The 27622-nt window shown below is 38.5% G+C and overlaps 1 protein-coding gene and 1 long non-coding RNA gene across 2 annotated transcripts; both read left to right on the forward strand.

Annotated features, from left to right (window-relative positions):
* Positions 1 to 704: 704 nt before the first annotated feature.
* Positions 705 to 27462, forward strand: LOC143249076 (uncharacterized). Its single transcript, XR_013027506.1, has 2 exons — positions 705 to 2734; positions 25472 to 27462. It is a non-coding gene; the product is annotated as an uncharacterized LOC143249076 (long non-coding RNA).
* Positions 2805 to 4339, forward strand: LOC143248330 (uncharacterized). Its single transcript, XM_076496704.1, has one exon. It carries the CDS (start codon positions 3358 to 3360, stop codon positions 4051 to 4053), a length of 696 nt encoding a protein of 231 aa, XP_076352819.1. The 5' UTR covers positions 2805 to 3357; the 3' UTR covers positions 4054 to 4339.
* Positions 27463 to 27622: the final 160 nt, after the last annotated feature.

A 27622-nucleotide genomic window follows, 5' to 3' on the forward strand; every position in this document is an offset into this window, starting at 1 on the left:
CAGACATGAAATTGAAAAGATAATCTGTGACTTAAAGGTTTAATGCATTCTTTGACTGACCATATTCTTCACTGTTGGGCCCGGCATGGCCAAGCGTGTTAAGGTGTTCGAATCGTAATCGGAGGGTCGCGGGCTCGCATCCCTGTCGCGCCAAACATGCTCGCCCTTTTGGCCGTGGGGGCGTTATAATGTGACGGTCAATCGTTGGTAAAAGAGTAGCCCAAGAGTTGGCAATGGGTGGTGATGACTAGCTGCCTTCCCTCTAGTCTTACACTGCTAAATTAGGGACAGCTAGCACAGATAGCCCTCGAGTAGCTTTGTGCAAAATTAAAAAACAAACAAATCTTCACTGTGGATTGCAGTTTCACCTATTCAAGATTCATCAGCACAACTTGAGTTAGCAAACTAAAGAAATACAGGTAGGTTTTTTATATTAGCAAAGTGCTAATAGAATTCTAGGGTATTTTTTGATATACTGAGATAATTATCTTTTCACAAATCACTCATTAGACCTTGGAATACCTTGTACAATTTTGGATTCCATATCTAAGGAACAGTATTGAATTATTGGAAAGTATTCATAGAAGGTTACAAGGATAATTCCAATGATCTCAAAATTATTCTATAACTTGAAAGTTTATGTTTTTTATGAATATCATATCAGTTTCAATAATGCGTAAACTTGACTTATTGTTTTTAATTATAGTTAATATCAAATGGAATGGCCTGTCTTTGTATTCCTAAATACAGGTTTCTAAATCCAGTATAAGGATGTTACCCCATCAGATCAGTTTCCCCAACAGCTGTTAGCATGTTTTTTGGTCAGGTGGGTGAAATGTTTGGGTCTGGTGGGAAAAATCTCAACAGCTACCTTTCTTCTTTTTTCCATTTCTCTAAGTCCATTTAAAGTTTTGTAAATTTCATAAACAGCCCGTCTCTTTCCATCTACTGAAAAATACTTTAACCCACTCATAAGCTGAGGTGAAATAGGCCTTTAATTCATTATTCACTGACAAATAATGTGTACATGGTGAACAAAGTGAAAATTCTGCTGTGTTTTCTATTCCAGTGATACAAGATGCCTAAATTAAAAGCAGAAATGATGAAAGCTATGCGGGCTAGAAGTAAGTAAGATAACGAAACGCATGCTGCTTATCTGGCAAAAGAGAGAGAGAGAGAGGTAAATTAAAATTGACTGGTCCTTTGTATGGTTTCTCTGGAATTGAAAAAATTGTAATGCCCCTTTGCCTGATTATACAATATGATCAACATAGTAAGTTTGATTTAAACTGTTTTGAAACAAATCTGTTGGCCAAGACTGCCCAATACCCTATCATTAAAACTGGTACCATCAACCATTGTACATTGGGACCTGATTAATTCACAGTAAGAGGGGTCCAAAACACAGCATTTTAGGTGAAGCATATTTTGAAGTTTTATACCCTACAAATTGTTTGTAAAGTTGTAGTGAAATTAGTCAAAACATGTCAGCTTTTACTCCTCATGTGATTGCAACATCTTTGTGTGCACACTCATGCCTGGATGTAGAGTGCTTTTTGTGAGTGAATACTCATATATAAAACACACTAAATTAGAAGATTTTAAGCCTATATAAACCATTTTGTGTGTATTAAATTGCTTACAAATTTTATTTTCGCTTGAATTTTTTTAATCATACAAGCAGTCAACAATTTGCTGGCAAAGATGGTGGCTTTCATGGAACAATCTACTTGTAAAGTTTTGGTATCAGAAGTGAAAACCATAAGAAGAAATCCCATAAATTATTTAAGTGTAAATTAATGAGATCTCTCTGTACTTGTGTCCTTATCCTTTTTTCTAGCCATATGACTTGGGCTGAGTCGGCAAGTTTGGTAGAGTGTACATGTACAATAATTATTTTGTCATCAGTTTTAAAGGCATTTCAAACATTATTTCAGGTATCAGCAATGGAAGGCTCAAGGGAAAATAAAAACTATTCACAGTCTCAGTAAAAGCAGCCTCAACAGCATATATGCAAAGTGGAGAAAAGAAGACAATGAGCAGCTGTACAAGTAGAACCAGAGCTTCAGCCAAATCTTCAAGTCTCTGACCTAACACCTCCTGAAAGTCTTCAAAGTCCTGAGCATCCTCCATCTCATCAAAAAGTAGCAGGAAGAAAGAAGCTATGGAGAGAGGCAAAGAGTGCTCACAGAAAAATCAAGAGCCAGGAGGAATCAATTAAGAACTTGAGGAATGAACTGAGAAAAATGAAAAGAAAAACAAGAAATTATTTCAACAGGAAACAAATATATCTGAGGACAACAAAGGTCTGAACACCAGTGGCACAAATGTGATGGATCTGCATGCTGAGCGTTTGTGCCACTGGTGTTCAGAGGACAGTGCAAGGGCTAGAAAAAAGAAGAGATAATCTCGAGATATGGTTAATGGACAGTTTATAAAGAAATATAGATTGATGAAGAAAGCTGAAAGAGACATAGCCATCTGAAGAAGACAACTAAAGAATAAACAGAATGAGATCAACAGAACACTGGGAATGGATGAGGATAGAATACTCAACAAGATTCCAACAGCAGTATCAAAACTAGTGAATAAATTTTATTACAGGGATGATGTTAGCAGAGCTGCTTCTGAGAAGAAAGAAACTATTACTCAGAAAAAAGAGAAGAGACTGAAAAGATACCTGTATGACACTTTAAAGAACTTGAGGATGAAATTTCTGGCAGAAAATCTGCAGGTTTCCATTTCTTATACTTCCTTTACAAGGCTTTGTCCCTTTTATATTGTTTGTCCAAATGTAAATAATAGGGGCACCACAGCATGCAAACTGCATACAGATTGTAAATTGTTTGCTTTAAAGCTGAACCAGCTTAGGGTTATAAAGAGCACAAATGTCAATGATATTTATAACTATATTGCTTGTGCAAGAACAATTATGTCCTGTATGTATTTAACACGCACCAAATGCAGTGATAGTATGAGTAACATATACATCACTGGTACAAATATTGAGTCATTCAAAGATCTTATCAAATACTACCAGTGGCAAAGTAAATCTGAAACATGCACTAGTATCAAAGATGGGGTCATTTCAGTAAACATAAACACTAAAGATTTGTTAAAAGATTTCAGTTAAAAATGTTTGTAGCCTGTTTGAATCTTAATTACGAGAGCTGTTGCCACACCACTACAGGATATATCATCAGTACCATGAGATTAGAAAGCTTAAAAATTGGTGAGCAAATGATGAATGTGTATTGCAAATTGACTTCGGCCAAGATTATCATTGTAAGCTGGGTGCTGAAATTATGTTGATGCATTTTGGAGCATCAAAGCGTCAGTTAACACTACACACATGCCATGCAACTTTCCACAGTTCAGTTGCAGGTATATTCACAAAGTGTTACTGTACTCTGTCAGAAGATACAAGACATGGGCCCACTTGAAACTAATGCTCAAAGAGAAAATGGTATAAACAAGGTTCACTTTGTTTCTGATGGTCCAACGAGCCAATACAGAAACAGAACTAATTCCTTCCTCCTGGCCAACATTTCATTCAGTTTGGGGTTTGAATGTGTGACTTGGCACTTTACTGAAAGTAGCCATGGCAAAGGGCCAGCTGACGGTATTGGAGCATCCCTTAAAAATTCAGCTCACCAGATAATGGCACATGGAGGAGACGGGAATATCAATGTAACAATGGGAAAGGCATCAGATGATGCACTAGCAGATGTTGAGCCACATTTGAATATGATGCCATCAAAGTCAATAAAGGGTGCTATGACAGTACATAAAATTTTAGTCAATGAGCTGGGTTCTCTGCATCATCGAACATTGTCATGTTATTGCAAGGGATCAGGTCATAAACGTGATTGTCATCCCCCCAAAACAGAATCCATGCTAATAATCCCTACTGCTGACCATGCTGATCCCACATCAGTTATCAGCAGAATAGAAAATAATCTGATGGTGCAGCAAATAAATCTTTTTGAAACAAGATTAGCTGAAGGCTATGATGTAGAAATTCTTGATTTTGAGGCACTCTTATCTGATTGAAAAAAGGAGTACCTTCTATGAAAGGTTTGGAAAACACAGGCTAGCCTCAAACCAGTTTTTGACACACACAAATATTATGCTGTGTGACAAAACCATTTTACATGGGTCATTTAATTGATTTAAAAAGCATGAAATTTAAATTACTTGAACAGATTGGTGTTTGTTCCCAGTACATCTTCGACTAGCCAAGACGAGATGATATTGTCACCAATGTTGATGAGAAATTCATACTGAAGGAGGTGATATTCTAGGGACCACCCACATTCAAATTAGATATGGAACAAGTCACTACATTTAAGACCATTATGGCTCATTTTCAATAAGTTGTTGTCTGTTGTGAAGATCTAACATAATGCACATGCTTATGACATCACTTACATGAGGGGAGAATGATTTTCATTTCAATGTGGTTGCACAAGATCCTGCTGTTAATGGATTAGTATTAATTAGCTACTGTTCACCATGTTCACAAGTTGTTTGAATAAAACTTTTGTTTTAAATTGTGTAATGCAGGTCATTCTGTGAAGTTGCTGGAATGATTTTCATTTTAGTGTGGTTGCTCAAGATCCTGCTATTCATGGACCAGTATTAATTCATGTTTACAATTAGATACTGTTCACAAGTTGATTTACACCTCGGTTTGGGTTCCTGTAAGTGACGAAAGGACCTCCCAGGGAAGGTTCTGTTCTTTCAGTTTACCTCCTCTGGGATCTAAACATCCACCCACATGTTTGCCATGCATGGCGACCCGTGAAGGGGTGGAGAGGATCCTGGTGGTTGGGGGTCCAACCATAACACATCACTTTGGCCTTGAATTCCTGTAGACGGGCAGCCTTGGGGTGGCCCCCTTAGGTCAATCAGCTGTTCCACTTGGGTAGAGTCAACCAAGTACCAGTATTGGATGTTCTCAGCAGGTGTTGTAGACATTGTATCTCACACTGGTGTTTAAGTATAGTGCTCACGAAACCCTGGCGTTGCTCCATTGTCCATGTTTGACATTGTAGTGCGTTCCCTCTTAGGGCTCTATGGTGGGTGGGGTCAGTGGGCACCGAAATTTCCCTTTCTTTAATATGAATACTCCAGTTAAAAATCTTAATTAAATAGTGAAAAACAGTCTATAGGTTGATAGACCTCCCTTGAATAATGACAGTAAGGAAAAAAGACATGGTTGTAAACAGAAGAGTTCTCCACCCAATTCACCTACACGTAAATAAAAATGGCCACCCCGATACAATGGAACTGTTGAGGTTTATGTTCTAATCTGGATGACATCAAAGCACTGATTGCTTTCTACCATCCTGTACATCTTTCCTTACAGAAAACATTTCTGAAACCTGCTAATACAGTCACCTTTCGGCAGTTTTCTTTGTACAGAAATGACAGGCTGTGTAATGGACGAGCACATGGAGGGGTGGCACTGTTAGTTGATCAGCATGCTCACCCAGTCTTTGTCACTCGACACACCCTTGGAGGCTATAGCCATCCGTGTTTCTTTGGGTCATAGCATCACTATTTGTTCTCTCTACCTGTCGCCTGGAGAGACATATGATCAATCAGACCTTGACGCTCTCATTGAACAGTTGCTATTTTCCTTTTTTGTCCTGGGTGACTTTAATGGACATCATCCCCTCTGGAGAAGTGCTAGTATTGATAGGAGGGGTTGCTCTGTATGCTCTCTGATTACAACCTGTCTCTCTTCAATACCCCTCAGTGTGGATTCCTGTACGTGGTGAGGGGACCTCCCAGGGAAGGTTCTGTTCTATCTGGTTACCTTCTCTGGGATCTAAACATCCACCCACGTGTTTGCCGTGCGTGGCTACCCGTGAAGGGGAGGAGAGAATCTTGGTGGTTGAGGGGTCCAACCCCTAACACACCACTTTGGCCTCGAATTCCTGTAGACAGGCGACCTTTGGGTGGCCCCCCTTGGGTCAATCGGCTGGTCCACTTAAGCTAGAGTCAACCAAGTACCAGTGTTGGAAGTTCTCAACGGGTGTTGTGGACATTGTGCGTGATGCTGGTGTTGGGTATAGTGCTCACGAAACCCTGGCGTTGCTGCATTGTCCTTGCGTGACTTTGTATTGCGTCCCCTTGTAGGGCTCCATGGTGGGTGGGGTCAGTGGGTACTGAAATTTTTTCTTTTTCCTATGGATCCAGCTGCTCAGTGTATTCCTAAAACCTCGACACGTTTTCCACGATATCCTCGTCCGAGGTGGAATCCTGCTTGCCACTTAGCACGGAAGGCTCAAAAGCGGGCCTGGGATACTTTTCGTAGATATCCCACACTTTCAAACCGGGTTGTTTTCCAACGGGCCCGTGCACATGCTAGGTGGGTAAGACGTCACGGCCAGAAGGAATCTTGGATTAAGTTCACAACCAGTATATCTTCTACCACCAGTTCCAAGATCATATGGGACAGGATTCGAAAGGTTAATGGACACTACAATTCTATCCCCCTCTCGATCTTACTCTCTGATGGTCAGGAGGTGACTGATGTTCGGAACATCGCTAACACTCTAGGTGAAAGCTTTTGCCGGGTATCTAGCACTTCTGCTTGTTCCTCCACCTTTCTGGCCATCAAGACTCGGGCAGAGCGATCACCTCTTTCCTTTCAAACTGACTGTTTCTTTGACTATAATTGTCCCTTTACCCTGGTGGAACTAAAAAATGGCCCTTCATCGGTCTGCCAGTACGTCTGTTGGACCTGATGATATTCATTATGACATGCTGCACCATCTATCTCCTGATTCTCTTGATGTCCTTCTGATTGTTTTCAACCGGATCTGGCAGGAGAATGTTTTTCCTGATGCCTGGCGCCAGGCTATTATTTTACCTTTCTCTAAGCCAGGGAAAGATCCCAAGATTCCTTCAAACTACCGTCCAATTGCTTTGACGAGCTGTCTCTGTAAGACATTAGAAAGGATGGTTAATGCTTGTCTTGTTTGGTTCCTTGAATCAAACAACCTCCTCTCGCCCACCCAGTGTGGGTTCCGTCGACAGCACTCCACCACAGACCACCTAATTCGTCTTGAAACATCTATCAGAGAAGCCTTTCTCAACCGCCAATATCTTGTATCAATATTCTTTGACATAGAGAAGGCTTACGACACAACATGGAGGTATGGCGTTTTGCGAGACCTCCATACACATGGGTTACGTGGCCATCTACCCATGTTTATTAAAAAATTTTTAATGGACAGGAGATTCCAAGTTCGTGTGGGTTCGACACTTTCCCGTTCTTTTGTACAGGAACTTGGAGTCCCTCAAGGCTGTGTATTGAGTGTTACACTCTTCAGTATAAAGATAAATGCCATCACTGAACAACTCCCTCTCACTGTTGCGAATGGGCTGTATGTCGACGACTTTCACATCTCATGTCAGTCATCAAACATGAGATATATTGAGCGGCAACTACAAACCGCCCTCAATTGTGTACGGAAGTGGACTCTGGCGAACGGCTTTAATTTCTCTCTCTCCAAAACTGTATGCCTGCACTTTTGCCGTCGACGGGGTATTCACCCTGATCCTGAACTTCATATCGGTGAAGTTTTGCTGCCAGTGGTCCCGGAGACCAAGTTCTTGGGGCTTATCTTTGATCGTAAACTGACCTTTATACCACACTTAAAGCAGCTTCGGGTCAAATGCACAAGAGCACTGAACATCCTACGTGTTCTCTCTTCTACCAGTTGGGGGGCAGATCGCTGTTCAATGTTAAAGGTATATCGTGCTCTTATTAGATCGAAACTCGATTATGGATCAATGGTCTATGGCTCTGCCAGACCCTCGGCCTTAAAGATGCTGGACCCCGTTCATCACCAAGGACTTCGACTCTGCACTGGGGCTTTCCGTACCTCTCCAGTTCAAAGTATATACATTGAATCTCATGAACCTTCTCTACACCTTCACCGTTTGCAACTATCTTTACAATATACTTCGAAACTTCATTCCTTACCAAAGCATCCCACCTGAAAATGTGTTTTCCTTCCTCGGTGGGAAGTACTTTTTCAGAACAGACGATCTGTCATTGTTCCATTTGGCCTTCGCATCCGGGAGCAATTGGATGAATTGGGTCTGTCCTTGGATAACATTGCAGATTCCACAGGTCGGCCCATCCCACCATGGCTTATTACAGCCCCCCAAATGTGACCTTTCTTTCAGTCACCTAAAAAAGGCAGATACTCCAGATTGGAAGTACCGTCTTTTATTCAATGAATATCTTTCAAACAATCATTCAGTTCCCATTTATACAGATGGTTCCAAATCAGGTAATTCAGTGGGCTCTGCTATGGTTTGCTATGGGTCAGTAGTTGCACGCAGAATCCCTTCTACAGCTTCTGTGTTCACTGCTGAACTGTATGCCATATCTCTTGCCCTGGATCATATTGCAGCTGAGCAGTACTCCAACTGCACTATTTATACTGATTCGCTTAGTTATATACTTGCCTTGGAATCGCTACACGTTAGCTCACATCCTATTCTCGCTGATATTCGAAACCGACTGGCCCATTTCTCATTAGCAGCTACTTCAATCCAGTTTTTCTGGATACCAGGCCATGTTGGTATTCGCGGGAACGAGCTTGCAGACATGGCAGCTAAATATGTCTGCTTCAGCACCATCACTCCTATGCCTATTCCGTACATGGACTATGGTGTTGTCTTCAAGGCTCGGCTCCGTGCAAGCTGGCAGTCCCCTTGGAATGAGCAACGTGACAACAAACTTTTTCAAATCAAACCCAAAATTGGACTTTGGCCATCTAGCTTCCGTAAAGTTCGGAAGGAGGAAGTTGTTCTCACTAGGCTACGCATTGGTCACAGTTTTTTAACTCATCATTTTCTTTTATCTGGAACTGATGCACCAATGTGTAGTTTGTGTAACACTCAAATCACTATCAGCCACGTTTTACTTTCTTGCCATCGTTACAATTCTCAACGCCGGCAATATTTTAAACATATTTTTTCCCAGGGTCAATCTGTAACATTGGACAGTGTTATTGGTGATGGTGACACTGTCCACCTTGATAAAGTTATTAGTTTTTTCATGGCCTAATACCTTTTTAATCTCATTTAAGTGTTGCATATTTATTCATTACACCTTTTTAATTGTGGTTCTTTTTTTACAGTTTTAATCTCTCTCCTTCAATTTGACATTGGACAATGGCCAGAACATTAAATAACTCGACACCAGGACTGGAAAGGCCAACTTCAGGTGACTAACGCTCCTGTTTGAACTATCCGTTTGAACTACTCGTTAGTCATCCTGGCGAGTTGTTATTATACTTTGGCTGCATATCATTTCACACTTTTACTCCTTACCTTTTTAGTACTGGCCATATTGACTCATAACCCGGAACCAGGACTGGAAAGACCAACTTCAGGTGACTGACGGTGGTTTTTATACTTACCTGTTAGTCTTCCTGGCGGGTTACGATCATTACCATTCTGCTACAGGTAGTTCTTTACAACTTTGTTGACTGGATGTCAACATTGGTTTTTACGCCATTTTCTGTTTTAATTGCCGTTTTGCTTTTATCTTCAATTACTTTTACAAATTTTACTCCATTTACTTGACTTTTATCTTTTTACTGGACATTTGGCTACTCATTATTACGATTTTGCGGAGTGTCTTTTAAAACTTTTATTCTTTTACATTTTGATAATAGCTGCTATGACACATAACCCGGAACCAGGACTGGAAAGGCCAACTTCAGGTGATTGACGGTGGTTCTTGAACTTACCTGTTAGTCTTCCTGGCGGGTTATGATCATTAACATTTTGCTAGAGTAAATATTTTACAACTTTGAAGACTGGATGTCACCATTGGTTTTTACTCCATTTTCTGTTTTAATTGCTGTTTTGTTTTTACCTTCATTTACTTTTACAAATTTTACTCCATTTACTTGACTTTATCTTTTTACTGGACGTTTGGCTACTCATTATTACGATTTTGCGGAGTGTCTTTTAAAACTTTTATTCTTTTACATTTTGACAATAGCTGCTAACCCGGAATAACCCGGAACCAAGATTGGAAAGGCCAACTTCAGGTGATTGACGGTGGTTCTTGAACTTACCTGTTAATCTTCCCGCCAGGAAATGAAGGTAAAACAAAAAAGTATAAAACCAATGTTGACACCTAGTCTACAATGTTAAGATAGAAGGCAGAGTATAAGAAGTTGTAAGGTATTTACTCTGCCTTCTATCTTAACATTGTAGACTAGGTGTCAACATTGGTTTTATACTTTTTTGTTTTACCTTCATTTCCATTTATGTCTATTACTACATTTATTTATTTTTTTTTATTTTTTTTTACATTTTTTACCGAATGTCTGGCGCAGATAGCCTCGCTGCTTTGTGCCATTAAACACTAAATCAATCAATCAATCAAACTTTCTTCAATACTGGTTCTTCTACTTATTTTCATTCATCTAGTCAGTCCTCTACTGCTATTGATCTTTCAATTTGCTCCCATCCATTATTCTTCCATTTTTCATGGAGGGTTAACAATAATCCATGAGGCAGTGGTGATTTTCCTATAATCTTGAGAGAGACTGGCCCTGGTCGATGCCACCCAACCCATGTGCCCCAGTGGAAGCTGGATCAGGCAAACTAGCTCTCTTTCACTGCTCTCACAGAACTTGATCCTGCCATCGTCTGTAAGCCATCAATAGACGACTGTGTGGCAGTAGTAACTGACTGTATTATACAAGCAGCTGCTCAATGTATTCCTAAAACTTCAGCACGTTTTCCACTATATCCTCATCCATGGTGAAATCCTGCCTGCCACATAGCACTGAAGGCCTAAAAATGGGCCTGGGATACTTTCCATAGATATCCCACACTCTCAAACCACATCCCTTTCCAGTGGGCATGTGCACGTGCTCGATGCATAAGACGCAAAAGCCAGAAGGAATCTTGGATTAGTTCACAAAAGCATCTTCTACCACCAGTTCCAAAGGTCAGTGGGCAGTATAATTCTGTGCCCCTCTTGATTTTGCTCTCTGATGGCCAGGAAGAAGCTGATACCCGGAGCATCACCAATACTCTAGGTGAAAGCTTTTGTCAGGTATCTAGCACTTCTGCTTTTTCCTCCACTTTCTTAGCCATCAAGACTTGAGCAGAGCAATCACCTCTTAACTTTCAAGCTGATTGTCTATATGACTATAATCATCCCTTTACATTGGTGGAACTCAAACTGGCCCGTCATTGGTCTGGCAGTACATTGGTTGGACCTGATGATATACATTATGACATGCTGTGCCATCTATCTTCTGCTTCTCTTGCTATGTTTCTGATTGTTTTTAACCAGATCTAGCAGGAGAATATTTTTCCTGATACCTGGTGCCAGGCTATTGTCCTACCTTTCTCTAAGCCTGGGAAGGATCCCAAGATTCCTTCCATGTACCGTCCAATTGCTTTGACGAGCTGTCTCTGTAAGACCTTTGAGAGGATAGTTTTCTTTTATCTGGAACTGATGCACCAGTATGTAGTTTGTGTAACACTCGGATCACAATAAGCCACATTTTACTTTCTTGTCATCGTTATGACTCTCAATGATGGCACCATTTTAAACATGTATTGTCCCAAGGTTTGTCCATAACGTTAAACAGTGCTTTGTGGTAGGTGCTATGGATTGAGGTATCTTCTTCATCCATCCATAACACCCTTTTCCAATCATTAGCAGTCCAGGTTTTGTACGTTTTAACAAATTTCAGTCTATTGACAATACTTGCAGATTGAAGTGAAGGTTTTTAACTGCTACATGACAAAATATTTCATTTTCATTCAGTCTTCCTGATACTGTAGATCTAAACACTCTTCTGTGCTTTGATACATTATAATTTATCTTGTGTTTGAGATCTGTGGCAGTTTTCCTTCTGTACTACTACCTGCCTAAGCAAGTATACTTATCATTAAGTTTACGTGTTGTGTCTCTTTCCTATTTTCATATTTACTTGTCTCAGGATTTGGAAAGCATTTCAAGTCTGCAGGCAATTTACTGGAGAATCCAACCAGCATCACGTAAAACATTTATTCAAACTCTCTGATCTGCTGACAATTCTCTGGGCTTTCTGGCCTGTGGTGTGCCAACAAAACTTAACATATATTGTTAAACACTGTTTTTTAGTGGACTGCTATTAAATTTATTTGTTTTAGCACATGCTGGTACCATATGTTAGCTCCTTGCTAGCTTCTTTCTATATTGTTAAGACACTGCATGGGGTACTGTGACAATTACTTTATACTCTAAATTGGATTAATATGTTCATTAAATCAAAATCCTTGTGACTTGCCCTTGGTACAAGTATGTGGGAATTCTAAAGTATGATAAGTATTCTTACTCTGGCTCATTTACTTGTGAATAAGGATCATTAAAGCATTACCATAGTGTTGAAATTTACTTTCTGTAATTAGTCAGAAAAATTACAAAAAGTTCTCTTGTCATAACACTTTTGTGCAGTACTGAATATTGATATTTTGTGTTGTCTTTAGTTAAAACTTTATCACATATCAATGGAAAAATCCATCATCGGTCTCTCTTGTGGATGTTTAGCTTTAGTTTTGACATACACATTTTAGTCTACATTTTGATGTATCTTAGAACACATGCTCCTGAGTCTGTAATACTGGTTTCTTTAATAGGACTATTCTCCATTGTACTTAACTCAGTATCAAGGCTTATCTGACACACCAGAACTATTAAAAAATATATTCCCAATTAATTCACTTTCATGAATTTTATAGCATATGATTTCTCATGTTCACGTTTCTGAAGTTTCTGAAGTCTAGACTCTTCTTCTATATATTGTAACTGGCATTATTCAGATGGTGAGCAGTGTTACCATACTTGTACATATGTGGTTGGATCATCTCAGATCCAGGACTCACAGCTTTTGTACTTTCTACTGAGCCTGTACATCTTTGGCCAAAGTTTCTCACAACCTAACATTGCTTATGATCATTCTGTTCCAAAGAAGAATCAAATAGGATTCACATTTGTTATTTTACTCCAGTCATTTCTGCTTTTTCTCAGGTTTGCATTTTGCATGCACCTTAATTCACAGGGTGTTTTTTCCCTCTTCTTTCCTTACCTGCTTGTGCTTTATTGCAGATTCTTTTAGTTTATACTTATTAACTCTCAGTCGACATGCCCTCTCTGGATATCAGTTTCATTCTGTGTAACCTGTGACTGGGGTTTTTCCTCTTTTTTGATGCTCCAATTTCTTGAATATCCTCTTCCAGCTTTGGTATTTTTCTTCTTACACTTTGACTCTTTTTTTATTTTCATTCTCAACATGCTCTTCTTCATTTTTTGCTTACTTATTTATGATGCTTTGTATTACTCCCCTAACAGCCTTACTTTGGCAAGGCCACATTAACTTTTTCTTTATACTGCTCATTTAAAACTTCATTTGCTACCCAGTTCATTCTCTATGGTGCTTGTATTTGCTTAATTTAAAGTTATACTTCTTCTTTTGTATTTTGAGTAATTCCATTTATGGAGGCTCTTTTGTAGGGCTCCTTCCTAGCATTATTCCTCTTAAAAGGTCAGCTGTTGTGTGGCTTTACAAGCATTTGCATCTGGAACTACCCTTCAGCTTTGGTCCTGTGGAAGATTATCTCATATATTTTGTCCACCTGTATCAAGACAATCTTGATTTCTGTAGTTTCTCTCTAGACATTTTTTTGTTATTCAGGGTTCACATCTACTATTTTTCTCTAAGCATTGAGGGTATTAATAAAGAGACTGCATTTAATGGGTTTCCATTTCCACAATTATCTGTATATTTGATAACTTCAAACCCTGTCCTTGAAGGCATCATCTGCTACAACATCACTTTTCCTTTTGGAATCTGCTAATTTGAATTAGTTTATCAGGCTCCTTTATATGCTGGATGGACTAAACTTTCTTTACACTTTGGAAATATAGAACTGTAATTTTTTCTTATCTTCTTATGCTTCTTTTTTGAAATTCAAGGTGAATTCTGATCAATGAAATATACCCTGTGATATAGTGCATTCTCTTGGTTCTGTACCTTAAGTTCTCTTCCCCTTACTGGCATGATTGGGTTGCTAAATTGTTTTCTCATGACTGAACATTCATAATCTTCCATCATGCATGAATTTTCACATTTGAATGGACACCTTTATAGCTGAATGGGGTATAATTCTGAATAATTGTCAGTGTCTGTGAAGTGTGGTCAGTTTCATAAACATGCTAACATCTTTTGCTACAATTATTTTAACAGTTTCACTGTTGTTTATTGCATTCACCAGAAAGAGACACCTCTATTTCTTAAGCTCTAGAGACAACAACATCTAGTTATTGGCTGTATATAATCTGTGAGCTATGAATTTGATGGCAAACTGGTTATCACATCTGGAACAAATCTTTCAAATAGAATTGTCTTGACATGTTTTAGGGTTTATGGAGTCTTATTCACATTTTATGATTCCTTTCCTTGATGCATTTGTGAGTCTCCATTGCACCAAACTTTTAATTTTTTTTATCACCAGTCACATACTCTATGGTCCTGGCAACATTCCTGGTTTGATCCATTTTCTTTCTGTATGTCTGTTGTCTTAAACTTCATAGGTTGTGCATTTTAATTTACAGCACACTTTGCCAGGTTCTTTTCTTTGCTCCTATTAAACAAATTTAATTATGATTCATGTTCCTTTGCCTCTTGGTGAACCTGGGGCCTCTGTCTCTTTCCTTCCCACATGGTGGATTCTTGTATGTGGTAAGGAGACCTCTAGAACAGGTTCTGTACTTTCAGTCTGCTTCCTCTTGGATGTGAACATCCATCCACGTATTTGCCGTGTGTGGCAATCCATGAAAAGGAGGAGAGGATATTGGTGTTTGAGTGGTTGAACCCCAGCACACCACTTTCGCTTTGAATTCCTGTAGACGGGCAACCTTGGGATGGCTCACTAGGGTCAGTTGGCTGGTCCACTTGGACTGGGGTCAACCAAGTACCATAGTTAGACATTCTCAACAAGTGGTGTGGACATTGTGTTTGGATATAGTGCTCACAAAACCCTGATGTTACTGCAGTGTCTCTGTTTGGCATAGCAGTGCATCCCCTTGCATGACTCTGTGGTGGGTGAGGACACTGAGCACTGACATGTTCTTACATTATGGATATCCTCATTAAAAAAAAAGAAATAAGATTGAGAAAAAGTAATTGGTAAATGGCAACAAATGAATAACTCTCTTCAACAATCACCATCACAGTTTCTGTAGTAACATTTCTCATTTTGCATTCATTATCTGAGAAATCCTTAGGGCAGATATGTCCCCTTTTTATTCAAAAAAGTTTAGAGGGGCTTGCTGGCTCCTCCCAAGTCAGTATGAAAATTACTTTCTGAAGACATTTTGATGGAAACTTTCTCACTCCTCCTGAATTCAAAGAGCATTGGGGATACAGTCATTGAGGTTACTCTCCATGCTACCCTGAATTCCTCAAGAGAAGTTACTGTTGAGAGGGACTTGAAGAACATTCCTGAATCAGATATCCTCATTGGTTTTTCCAGCCAAGACGTCTCTGCGGTGCACTAAATCTCCACTTGCAAAAAAGGAATTATGTTGCTCACTAATGTTCTGATTTTGACATTTACATCACCATGTACACCTACAACAGTCAAGGCAGGTCATCTGAACTGTGAGGCAAGGCCATAAATTTCTAACCATTTCAGATGTTTCCAGTATCAACAGTTCAGTGTACTCAACATCACATTATGGTTCTTTAACATGTGCACATTGTGGTGGCAAAAACCATGACACCTACCAGTGGAAACTGAAACCACACTGTGCTAACTGTAGTGATTTACACTCCTCTTACTCTAGTTATTACCATAAGCAGGTGGAGGAGAAAGAGTTGCAATGTTTGAAGACTGTGAACAATATCTCTTACCCAGGGATTTGAAAGTTATTGTCCTCCACTACATCTTGGGCATATACTGATGCACTCCATTCCACTGCTACAGTTGAAATGCAGACAGATCACTCTGTGCCTTGAACACTCATTTGCAAAGCATCTGAAGAGTTTTCTGTGCTCTATGGTTAAAAGAGTTGATGAGCCTTTGGCTCCTGGTTTCCTCTTATTCACTTGACCCTTTTGGTGTGGATTCCTGTACATGGAGAGAGGGACCTTTCAGAAGGTTCTGTTCTTTTAATTTACATCCACTGTGATCTAAACATCCACCCACGTGTTTATTGTGTGTGGTTACCTGTGAAAGGTAGGAGAGGATCCTGGTGGTTGAGGGGTCCAACCCTAACACACCACTTTGGCCTTGAATTCCTGTAGATGGGCAGCCTTGGGGAGGCCCCTATGGTCATTTGGGTGGTCCACTTGGAGAATGGTCAACCAAATATCTGTGTTGAATGTTCTCAGAAGGTGTTGTGGACATTGTATATGATGCTGGTGTTTGGATATAGTGCTCATGAAACCCTGGCATTGCTGCATCCTTGTTCGGCATTGTAGTGGGTTTCCTAATGGAGCTCCATGGTGGGTGAGGTCAGTGGGCACCAAAATATTCTTTTTTTGTTATAGATCCTCCAAATAAAAACTTAAATAAAATAGGGAAAAACAGTTTATAGGTAAACGACAATGTTTTGAAGATTAAAAGCAGAAATCTTCAACATCTGGAACACATGTACCAGATACTATTTATACTACAGACAAACCTTTAGGGCAAATTTCTTTTTTCATTCAGAAGGGACTAGAGGGAATTGCTGGCTCTCCAAAGGCAGTCAAGAAGCTTTGCTCTGATGTCATATTAGTGGAAACATCCACATCTAAACACATTTCCTCTTACATTCAAAGGCAAATGAGGATATACCTCTTAGGTTATTACTTTGAATTTATCACGAGAAATCACTTGAAGATATGATGTGATTTATCGACGTGTGCTCATTGCAGTGGCAAGGAAGGACCACGATGCCTATGAGTGTGAAATGGACCCTCATTGTGTCAGTTGCAATAGCTTTCACCTGTCCTACTTTTGTTATTGCCCTAAATGGTTGTTAGAAAAAGAGGTGCATCATTTGAAAACAATTCATAACATTACTTACCTTGAGACTTGAAAGTTGCTGCCCACCATGTCATCTCGGACATATGCTGCTGCACTTCGTTCCACTACTATAGTGGGAGTTCAGATGGATCTCTCTATGCCTCCGAAAAATTGTTCTCAAACCAAATGAAAAGTCTTTTGACCTCCAAAGTTAGAAAAGTTGATGAATCAATGTCAACACCGATCTTTATCCCCAAAATTCATTCCATCAATCCCAAAGATCCACTTAATTTAGTTCTGGGTATGAGCATTTCCTCGGGTACATCTTCTCTCACTGCAAGATGCAAAACGATCATTCATTCATGTCCTCAGTTGCTGGAATCCTTTTCCAACAGCAAATACCTGCCTAATCAACCCAGGGCAGAATCCATGGAGTCTGACAGACCTTTGAATAAAGACAATAAAAAACAGTCATAAACAGAAGGGCTCCACTCATTTCACATACACATAAATAAAAATGGCCACCTTGATACAATGGAACTGTTGAGGTTTACTTTCTAATCTGAATGACATCAAAGCACTGATTGCTTCCTACCATCCTGTACATCTTTCCTTACAGGAAACATTTCTGAAACTTGCCGATACAGTCACATTTTGGCAGTTTTTCTTTGTACAGAAATGACGGGCTGTGTGATGGATGAGTGCTTGGAGGGGTGGCACTGTTGGTTGATCAGCATGTGCTCACCCTGTCTTTGCCACTCGACACACTCTTGGAGGCTGTAGCCATCCATGTTTCCTTGGGTCATAGCATCACTGTTTGTTCTCTCTACCTGTCGCCTGGAGAGACATATGATCAATCAGACCTTGATGCTCTCATTGTACAGTTGCTGTCTCCCTTTTTCATCCTGGGTGACTTGAATGGATATTATCCCCTCTGGAGAAGTGCTGGTATTGATAGGAGGGGTTGCTCTGTATGCTCTCTAATCACAACCTTTCTCTTTTCAATACTGGTTCTTCTGCTTATTTTCATGCATCTAGTCAGTCCTTTACTGCTATTGATCTCTCAGTTTGTTCCCCTTCATTATTCTTCCATTTTTCATGGAGGATTGACAATAACCCATGAGGCAGTGATCATTTGCTTATAATTTTGAAAGATACTGGCCCTGGTTGCTGTCACCTGACCCACGTGCCCCAAAGGAAGTTGGATCAAGCAAACTAGCCCTCTTTCACTGCTCTTGCAGAACTTGATCCTGCCATCATCTGTAAGCCATCAATAGATGACTGTATGGCAACAGTTACTGACTGTATTATACTGACTGCTGCTTCATGTAATCCTAAAACCTCGACATGTTTACCACAACATCATTGTCTGTGGTGAAATCCAGCCTGCCACATGGCACAAAAGGCTCAAAAATGGGCTTGAGATACTTTTTGTAGGTATCCCACAAATATGAACTGCATCACTTTCCAGCAGGCCTGTGAACATGCTCAATGGGTAAGACATCAAAGCCAGAAGGACTCTTGGATTAAGTTCAGAACCAGTGTATCTTCTACCACCAGTTCCAAAGTCATATGGAACAAAATTTGAAAGGTCAGTGGGCAGTATAATTCTGTGCCCCTCTTGATTTTGCTCTCTGATGGCCAGAAAGTAGCCAATACCCAGAGCATTGCCAGTACTCTAGGGAAAAGCTTTTGCCAGTTATCTAGCACTTCTGCTTCTTCCTCCATCTTCTTAGCTATTATGTCTCAGGTAGAGTGATCACCTCTTTCCTTTCGAGCTGATTGTTTCTATGACTGTAACCGTCCCTTTACACTGGTAGAACTCAAACTGGCCCTTCATAGGTTTGGCAGTACATAGGTTGGACCTGATGATATATACGAGATGCTGCGCCAGCTATCTCCTGCTTCTATTGCTATTCGTCTGAGTGTTTTGAATCAAATCTGGCAGGAGAATGTTTTTCCTGATATCTGGTGTCAAGCTATTGTCAAACCTTACTCTAAGCCTGGAAAGTATCCCAAGATTACTTCAAACTACCATCCAATTGCTTTGACTAGGTGTCTATGTTAGACCTTAGACAGTATGATTAATGTTCATCTTGTTTGGTTCCTCGAATCAAAGAACTTCCTCTCACTCATTCAATGTGGGTTCTGACCTCAGCCCTCCACCATGGACCACCTGATTCGACTTGAAACGTCAATCAGAGAAGCTTTTCTCAAATGACAACATCTTGTATAACTATTGTTTGACATTGAAAAGACCTATGATACAACATGGAGGTATGGCATTTTGCGAGACCTCCATTTATATGGGTTACATGACCCTTCAGGGCTGTGTTTTGAGTGCCACACTTTTTAGTGTAAAGATTAATGCCATCAATGGAAAACTCCCTCTTTTTTTTGCAAACGGGCTTTAAGTCAATGACTTTCACATCTTATGTTACTCATCGAACATGAAATGTATTGAGCAGCAACTAAAGATTGCCTTCAGTTGTTTACTGAAGTAAACCACAGCAACTGTTTTAACTTCTCTCTCTCTAAAACCAATGGGATATTAACCCTGATCCTGAACTCCATGTTGGTGAAGTTGTGCTGTCTGTGGCCCTTCAGACAAAGTTCTTGGGCCTTATCTTTGACTGTAAGCTGACCTTTGTACCACACATTAAGCAGGTACAGGTCAAATGTACAAGAGCAATGAACATCTTCCGTGTCTTCTCTTCCACCACTTGGAGAGCAGATCGATGTTCTATGCTAAAGATATGCTTTTATTTAATTGAACTCAACTATGGATCACTGGTCTATGGCCTTGAAGATGCTGGACCCTATTCATCATCAAGAACTTTAGCTCTGCACTGGGGCTTTCCACACTTCCCCAGTTCAGATCTTATACACAGAGTCTCATGAACCTCCTGTACACCTCTGCTGTTTGCAACTATATTTACTGCATGCTTCAAAACTTCAATCCTTACCACGGCATACCACCTGGGGTTGTGTTTTCCTTCCTCGGTGAACTATGCTTTTTTAGATCAGATGATCTGCCATTGCTGCTTTTGGCCTTCGTATCCTGGTGCAGTTGAATGAATTGGTTTTGTCTTTGGATAACATTGCTGTATCCACTGGTCAGCCCATCCCACCATAGCTGATTACAGTCCTCAAATGTGACCTTTCCTTAAGTCATTTGAGAAAAGCAGACACTCCCAATTGGAAATGCTGTCTGCTATTTGCTGAACATCTTTCAAACCATCCTTCCATTCCCATTTATATGGGTGGTTTGAAATCAGATGACTCTGTGGGCTCTGCCATGGTTTGTTGTGGTTTGGTGGTTGCGTGCAGAATCCCCTCTACAGTTTTTGTGTTCACTGCTGAACTGTACACCATGCACCTTGCCCTGGATCACATAGAAGCTGGATCAAACAACCTCTTGCCCACCCATTGTGGGTGGGTTTTGGTGACAGTGCTCCACCATGGACCATCTGATTTAATGTGAAATGTCAATCAGGGAAGCTTTTCTGAAGTAACTTTTTTTTATCATGAGAAGACTAATGATACCACATGGAGGTTATGGCCTTCTTGGTGAAGGCAAAGTTCTTGGGGCTTATATTTGACTGTAAACTGAACCTCCACACATCAAACATCCTCCATGTCCTCTTTGTTATCTTATGGGGAGTGGATCAATGTTCTTTGCTAAGGATATATCTTGCCCTCATTCGACTGAAACTTGACTATGTTTCTCTGGTGCATAGCTCTGCCAGAATCTCAGCCTTGAAGATGTTGGACCCCATTCACTATCTTGGGCTTCAGCTCAGAACTGTGGCTTTCTGCCCTTCTCCAGTCCACTTTTTTTTTATACTAGGACATGTCGGTATTTGTGAGAATGAGCTTACTGACACTGCAGCTACATTTGTCTGCCCTGGTGCTGTCATTGATGTGCCTGTGCCATACATGGATTACAGTCCTATATTCAAGGCTTGGCTCCATGCCAGTTGGCAGTCAACTTTGAGTGAGAAATCTGATAAGTTTTTCCAGAGAAAAAGTTCTGTTGCACACTAGGGATCTTGTTTCTGTAAGAATTGAAGGAAAAAGTTGTCCTAACTAGGCTACTCATTAGTTACAGTTTTTTAACTCATGGTTTTTTTCTTATTTGGGTTTGATGCACCAATGTGTGGTCTCTGTGACACTCAAGCCAAGTAGCCCACATTTTACTGTCATGCTGTCATTACGACTATAAGCATAGCACCATTGTAGACGTTTTTACCATGAGTTTAATGTGATGTTGGACAGTGTCATTGGAAATAGTGACATAGACCTTTTTAATTCTGTTTAATTTTTATCCCATTTTGGGCCACTGCTTTTGTTTTAACTTAATTTCCCTTTACACTTTATAATATTTTACTGTTATTTTATTTTCACTGTTCTCCACCAGGTCATCTGATCTTCCTTTATCTTGCTTTCTTTTTTTCTTGGCTTCAGGAGCAGCAGTTTTATTTCTTTGACCACTGGTTACAGTATGACTATGAATAAACTTTCATCTATTCCCTGGCCATTCTTTTCTTTGTCTGGTTCTTACAGATCTATCCTAAAACTTTATATTTAGACATCTTCCTCTTCCAGTTCCTTTTCTGGAAGGGAACCCCTATTTCATTCATGCCTTCTACATAAGTTTCCTGCAGGGACAGTGGTAAGTCTCCAGATTCTCAATGCTAAATTCAGGGTTTTGATTCCCATTGAAGGAAACAGCAGATAGCCTAATAATGGCTTTGCTATAAGAAAAACACACACCCTTTCATCATCTTGTATTATGTTTTATTCACAACATATTTCTTCTTGAATGAAGAATAAATCAATAATATTTTTACCATAATCACCTTTCACATTCTTCTTTCACAGAAACTTTGATTGGTCAGGTAAAATATTGAATGTTTTCTCCAGTTGTCTTCCCCTTATTCTCTGTGTAACTTTTCAGACCCTGTTAATGTTTTTTGGCCTGGTAGAATAATTTGCTGTTATCTCACACTGCTTTCTTTCAAAGCATTCCACAGTTCCCCTTGATCCCCCTTAGGATTCTACATTTTCTTAAGACTCTATTTCTAGCTTTACTAGTTTGGGTTACACAGTACTTCCAACTTATATATTCTTATTTCGGAGATGACTCATTAATTTGTCTTTGTGTTCTTTTCTATTAAAGTTAGCCATCTAATGGCTTCTCCAGAATATGGCTTGTTATGGAAGATTCCAAACACTACATTATTATTTCTTCCACTCTGAGGTTTATCTCTCTACAGTTGTTATTCTTCAATTGCTAAACTTCCTATAAAGGAATGAGTTGTTGAATAATACTTTTTCTTGCAGATCCCACAAAATTTCTCGACCTATTAAAAAATATATATATATATGTCTGTGTGTGTATATATATATATATACTGGAGACAATAGTTTGGGATTCTTGCTATTATTAAGTGTGGAAAGATATTATGTCAGTAGTTAATATTTTCCTGAAGTGAAAATGTATTTCTGATAGATACTTACCTTTCATCATGCTTTCCACCTGTTCTCTCCACTTCCTGTGTCTGTTTTGTATGCACTACCCAATCTTGAAGTGATTATGGGCTGCATGGAAGACAGGGCACTAGTGACAGCAGGAGCTGTGTCACACACCTGTTGTTGGAGGGTTGCTGCAAGATAATTTGCATGATAGCGTATAAATGTGTTACGTAAATGAATATGAGGGTAGTTAGTAGTATCAAAGATAATGGCAAGCTAAAATTTTCACATATAAAAGGCAGTATATGTCAATAAAAGCTATCTGTGAAAAGAGGTAGGTATTTATTGGGAATACATTTTCAGTTTAGGAAAATTTTAAAATCAACTGAGGGATAGCAGAAAATTATAAACCCATCTGTCCATGTTCAATCCCCTTGGTAAGATGAGTTTTTCTACAAACTTGCTTCAGCAGTATATATATATGTGTGTGTGTGTATATATATATCACCTTCATGCCATACTTAGAATATAAAGGTTTTAAACAAAATATGATAGCTGCAGGTGTGGTCATGTTTGGGGTAACACATGCTGTCACTGTTTGCTGTGATGTATAAAAAACAGCCTGTATAAGTTTGGGATGTTATGGAGACTATAAAAAGTTTCTGTTCAGTTCATGCATGTCTTCACAGTTCTCCCCTACATACATTCACACCTCCCAATTTCTGCTACTGAAGTGGTAGAACTCTTTCTCCCTCAGTCTCAAGCTGCATTGATATGAAGATTTATTCTTTGAGCCACTGTAAGCCTATCCGTATGAGACCATATGGAGAGTGTGGTTTGGGTAATTACCTAGAAATGTAATGACGGTCACCCCTGTTGTAAGAACCAGACTATTTTCATAAGTGTATCACAGAAGTATGTCTTGCATATTGCATGGTCTTACTGCCCTAGCTGTGTTACTCATGCTTTACTGACCCTGTGAGGTATACAAACTGGTTTGAGTAGTCACTAAACTCTGCCCACCTATGTGACACTTTAGCAGTATGCAGGAAATTTCTCGATACTATCTTCTCTACCATATCTGCATGAGATGAATGCAACTTCTCACCACAGAGTAATACCTAACTTGGCCCATTCCAACAATTGGTTATGTGCTCAATAAGGTTTCCCTTTCTGCTGCTATATCCTTAAAAATTAACTGCTTTTTCTCCTTGTACTTACACTGGTTCTTCCATCATTGTAATAATGTTTGATTCTAGCTTATAGTTTTGTTAATAGGTGTGTAGCATTTCCAAAGCTAACATTGTTTCTTACCTGAACATGTGCTTAAGGGGAGTACTGTAATTTGAGGATCTGTTGCTCTTCTGTTCATGGAGAACCAATGTCTGTACTAGGTACACTATATACTGGTGCAATACACAGTACTAAATGTGGAAGTGGAAGTTTTGTTCAAAGACTTGGCATGTACAAAAAATCATCTCCTATAGTGGTGGTAGGTAACAGTTCTTAATTCTGTGGATAGATGAATATCTGTTTGAAACACATTTTCAGATACGGAAAATGTTAATTCTTGTAATTTGTTTCTCTCTTGAAGAACTGTACCATTACTTAAGTCTTATTCATCAAATGGATAAATACAAACTACCCCAACAAGCAACAAAAACAAATTTTGGTGTCCAAGTAATAAATGTAAATTATCAGCTCCCAGTAAGCAACAAGTTAATTAATAATAATTTCTAATCAGTGATGTCGAGAAACCCACTTGTTGAGAAATTTATATGCAAAAACGGCTCGTTTGGGTTGAGAAAATATTTTACATAGAAGAGCGAACAACGTTTCGACCTTCTTCGGTCATCGTTTTTGCATATAAAAATAATAATAATTTCTGGTTTTCAGTACCAAAATATTGACTGATAATCATTAGTCCCAATTATGTACATGTGCAAAAATAAATTAATTCTCATTTTTAATGCAACACACTAAAAATAGCTCGTTAATTATTATTTCTCCGTAAGTACCAAATTACCCATATTCATTACTGGGTTTTCAGTAAGCACCAGAAATGAATAATCTCTTCTTTAATTGTAAATGCATAGCTCCCTAAATCAGTACCAAATATTGACTGATAATCATTAGTCCCAATTATGTACATGTGCAAAACTAAATTAATTCTCATTTTTAATGCAGCACACTAAAAATAGCTCGTTAATTATTATTTCTCCTTAAGTACCAAATTACCCATATTCATTACTGGTTTTTCAGTAAGCACCAGAAATGAATAATCTCTTCTTTAATTGTAAATGCATAGCTCCCTAAAATAAATGTTTTTAATATACATATTGCTGGGTGAAACAACTAAACTTTACACAACCTTTGACCAAATAAAGGCACTGTATTTTTGTTTAATCTGTGAGGATCCATCATTAGCAGGACAACACCAAAAGAACGTTGGTGGGTTAGATGCACTAAACAGGAAAGGACTCAGAAACCTAAGGTTTTATCAGGCAGGAATAGCATTACATGTTTAGGGATGGCTCGGATTATTCATTGAAATAGTATTTTAAATATATCCTCAATAGATCTTGAGAATATCACAATACTATACAGTATTTCCTTTTATAACAATGGCAACATAATGACTGAGTCACAAGCTATATCACGTATGATATAGCAAAAATTAGAATTTCTTGTTCTTTTTTATTCTTTTTGATTGCATGATAACTTCAAAACCAAAACAATGGTATTAACCAAATTCACTGAGGTGACATAGTTCGAAATGGAGTATTTGTTTTATTAGTGTTATTAACTTTTCATAAATAAAAAAAACATAATTCTAGTGTTAAAAATGTTATCATTACCCTTTGAACTTAGGTGGCTTAAAAAAATTTGGTGTTTCTTTAAAAAGCTTTTCTCATGTCTCTTCAAATATTAGGAAGAGCTGTGAAGAAGGTGAAAAAGGTCCAAAAAGCCAGTGGAGTTTAAGACAAGAACTAATCAGTTATAACTCTGTTTCAATCTATGTATTGGAGACACTACTGCAGTCAGTCGATGATCTAGTGCCACTTTAGAGCAAAAGAAGTGCATTTTTATATACTTGTATTATTGTTCTTTATCTGAGGAATGAGTATGATATTATGCATTTTTGTATTTTCTCCTTTCCTATAAAATGTTTATATTGCTGTAAAACTGTTTTTGAGACATTCTTACAATGTGATGTCAGCATTGACCGCATTCACCCCAAATGGATCAAACACCCAGCAGGTCGCTGAACCTAACTTGCAAATAGCTATATAAATGCATTAAATGTTCTACATGCACAAAAAGGTTGTCATTTTGCAGTTTAACTCTCATGTAGCTTTGCACAAAATTAAAAAAACAAACAGTAGCCAAGGACAATACAACGACAAGAGAGTCGTGAAAATGTCCTCCTACGTCCTTTGAAATCAAATGTGGTCGGTGAACCACACAGTGTATGCAAAAATCTCAAGCACAGCATTTTTAAAATGAGCAATAAATTCTTTGTATCTTACCTGCTATTGAAGCAGCATCATTTGCACAAACCATTATATTTTCAAGAGGGATGTTGTTTTCTTTGAAATAACTCTTCAAAAATTGTTTCACCTTTGGTATCGTAAGTTTTTTAGAAAAACATATTTTCTTTTTGAGCTGATTATCATCCTTAAACCTAACATGTGTCATCAGTAGGGCTTCATTTTGCAGAGCTAAGTTTTTAATTTGTAATTGTGTGACTAGTTGTTTTTCAACATAATCTGCCATTTCATCTATATGCCTTAATACTGATAAGTTGCACAAAGAGATGACCTGAATAATTTCATTCCAAAGTAAACCTTTGTCTACTCTAACTGCTCTTTTGCTCAACATTTGTTTCAACGTTTTCCCATTTGGAAATTATAACTTAATTTTCTGAAGTAATCTAATGGTTTGTCTTTGCGTGCTGTCTCTAAGTAACATGCATTATCTACATGGGCGTTTTCTGGATAAAAAGCATTTAGGGAAAACAGGATTTATATTTTACTCTTTTGATTTGCTATTACAAATGCTGGTAGATTATAACTATTACACATTGTAAATCTATTCAAGTTAAAAAATAATCATTACGAACTGTATTGAAGTGTCCATGGTTGGAAAATGTACTGCTCATGAAAATTTAAATGTGTAAAAGGTAGAGGTGTGAAAAGAAATAACAAGTCATTACGCTTATTGCATTAATGACGCATAGTTACAGCAAATATTGGAAATATTATGGTGTGCAAAATAGACAATACCAGACTGATAAAAAGTGGCACATCTCATTTGTTTTTTATTATTTAACTATATATCCATAATGAAACTTTGTAGAATGGATGGCAACTGCCTGTTGTGGAGACATAATTGTAGAGGACGACGTTTCGAAAATCTTTCATCTTTAAGACCTTGTAGAGATCATCTGGAGGGAAGAGGCTTAAATCTTGAAAGATCTAGTAGTAAGTGAAGGGAGGGGAAGAGAACGTGATCATTCGGTTATAGCTCAGTAAAAGAAAGGAAAAGCAAGTACTAAAAAGGGTAGCATTGGTAAATTTATTTTAGTTATATCTAGTATACTATATGTAATGCGTCATTGATGCAATAAGCGTAATGACTTGTTATTTCTTTTGGATTTCATGTTGCATATATATGTACATATTTTTCAAGCATTTTTATAAATGTTTATTATATTTGTATCATAAAACTTCTTAATTATTTCAATCCGCTTTATTTAAGAAAATTGAATGTAAAGATTCATAAATATTTGAGTTGTATATTTTTCTTTGATTCATAGTTAACACCGATTTTTCTCTGGGCTAAAATTCAAGCATTCTTCACATCATAGATCGGACGTGCATGTTTTATGAATGATTTTTGCACTACTTTATAAATTAAAATCCTGATTAAGTCATCTTGCTGTGACAAATTCAATAAAATCAAATAAAATTATCCAGCTTTTTTGTAATTAGACACAAAGCTACACAAAGGACTATCTGTGCTATGCCCACCACAAGTTTCGAAACCCGGTTTATAGTTTGTAAATTCTCAGACATACTAT

This window comes from Tachypleus tridentatus, chromosome 4, assembly GCF_004210375.1.
Source record: "Tachypleus tridentatus isolate NWPU-2018 chromosome 4, ASM421037v1, whole genome shotgun sequence".
NCBI lineage: Eukaryota > Metazoa > Arthropoda > Merostomata > Xiphosura > Limulidae > Tachypleus > Tachypleus tridentatus.

Bases quoted from the DNA above. Each gene is read 5' to 3' on its own strand.
- LOC143248330 (XM_076496704.1), top strand. From the start codon at position 3,358: ATGCAACTTTCCACAGTTCAGTTGCAGGTATATTCACAAAGTGTTACT.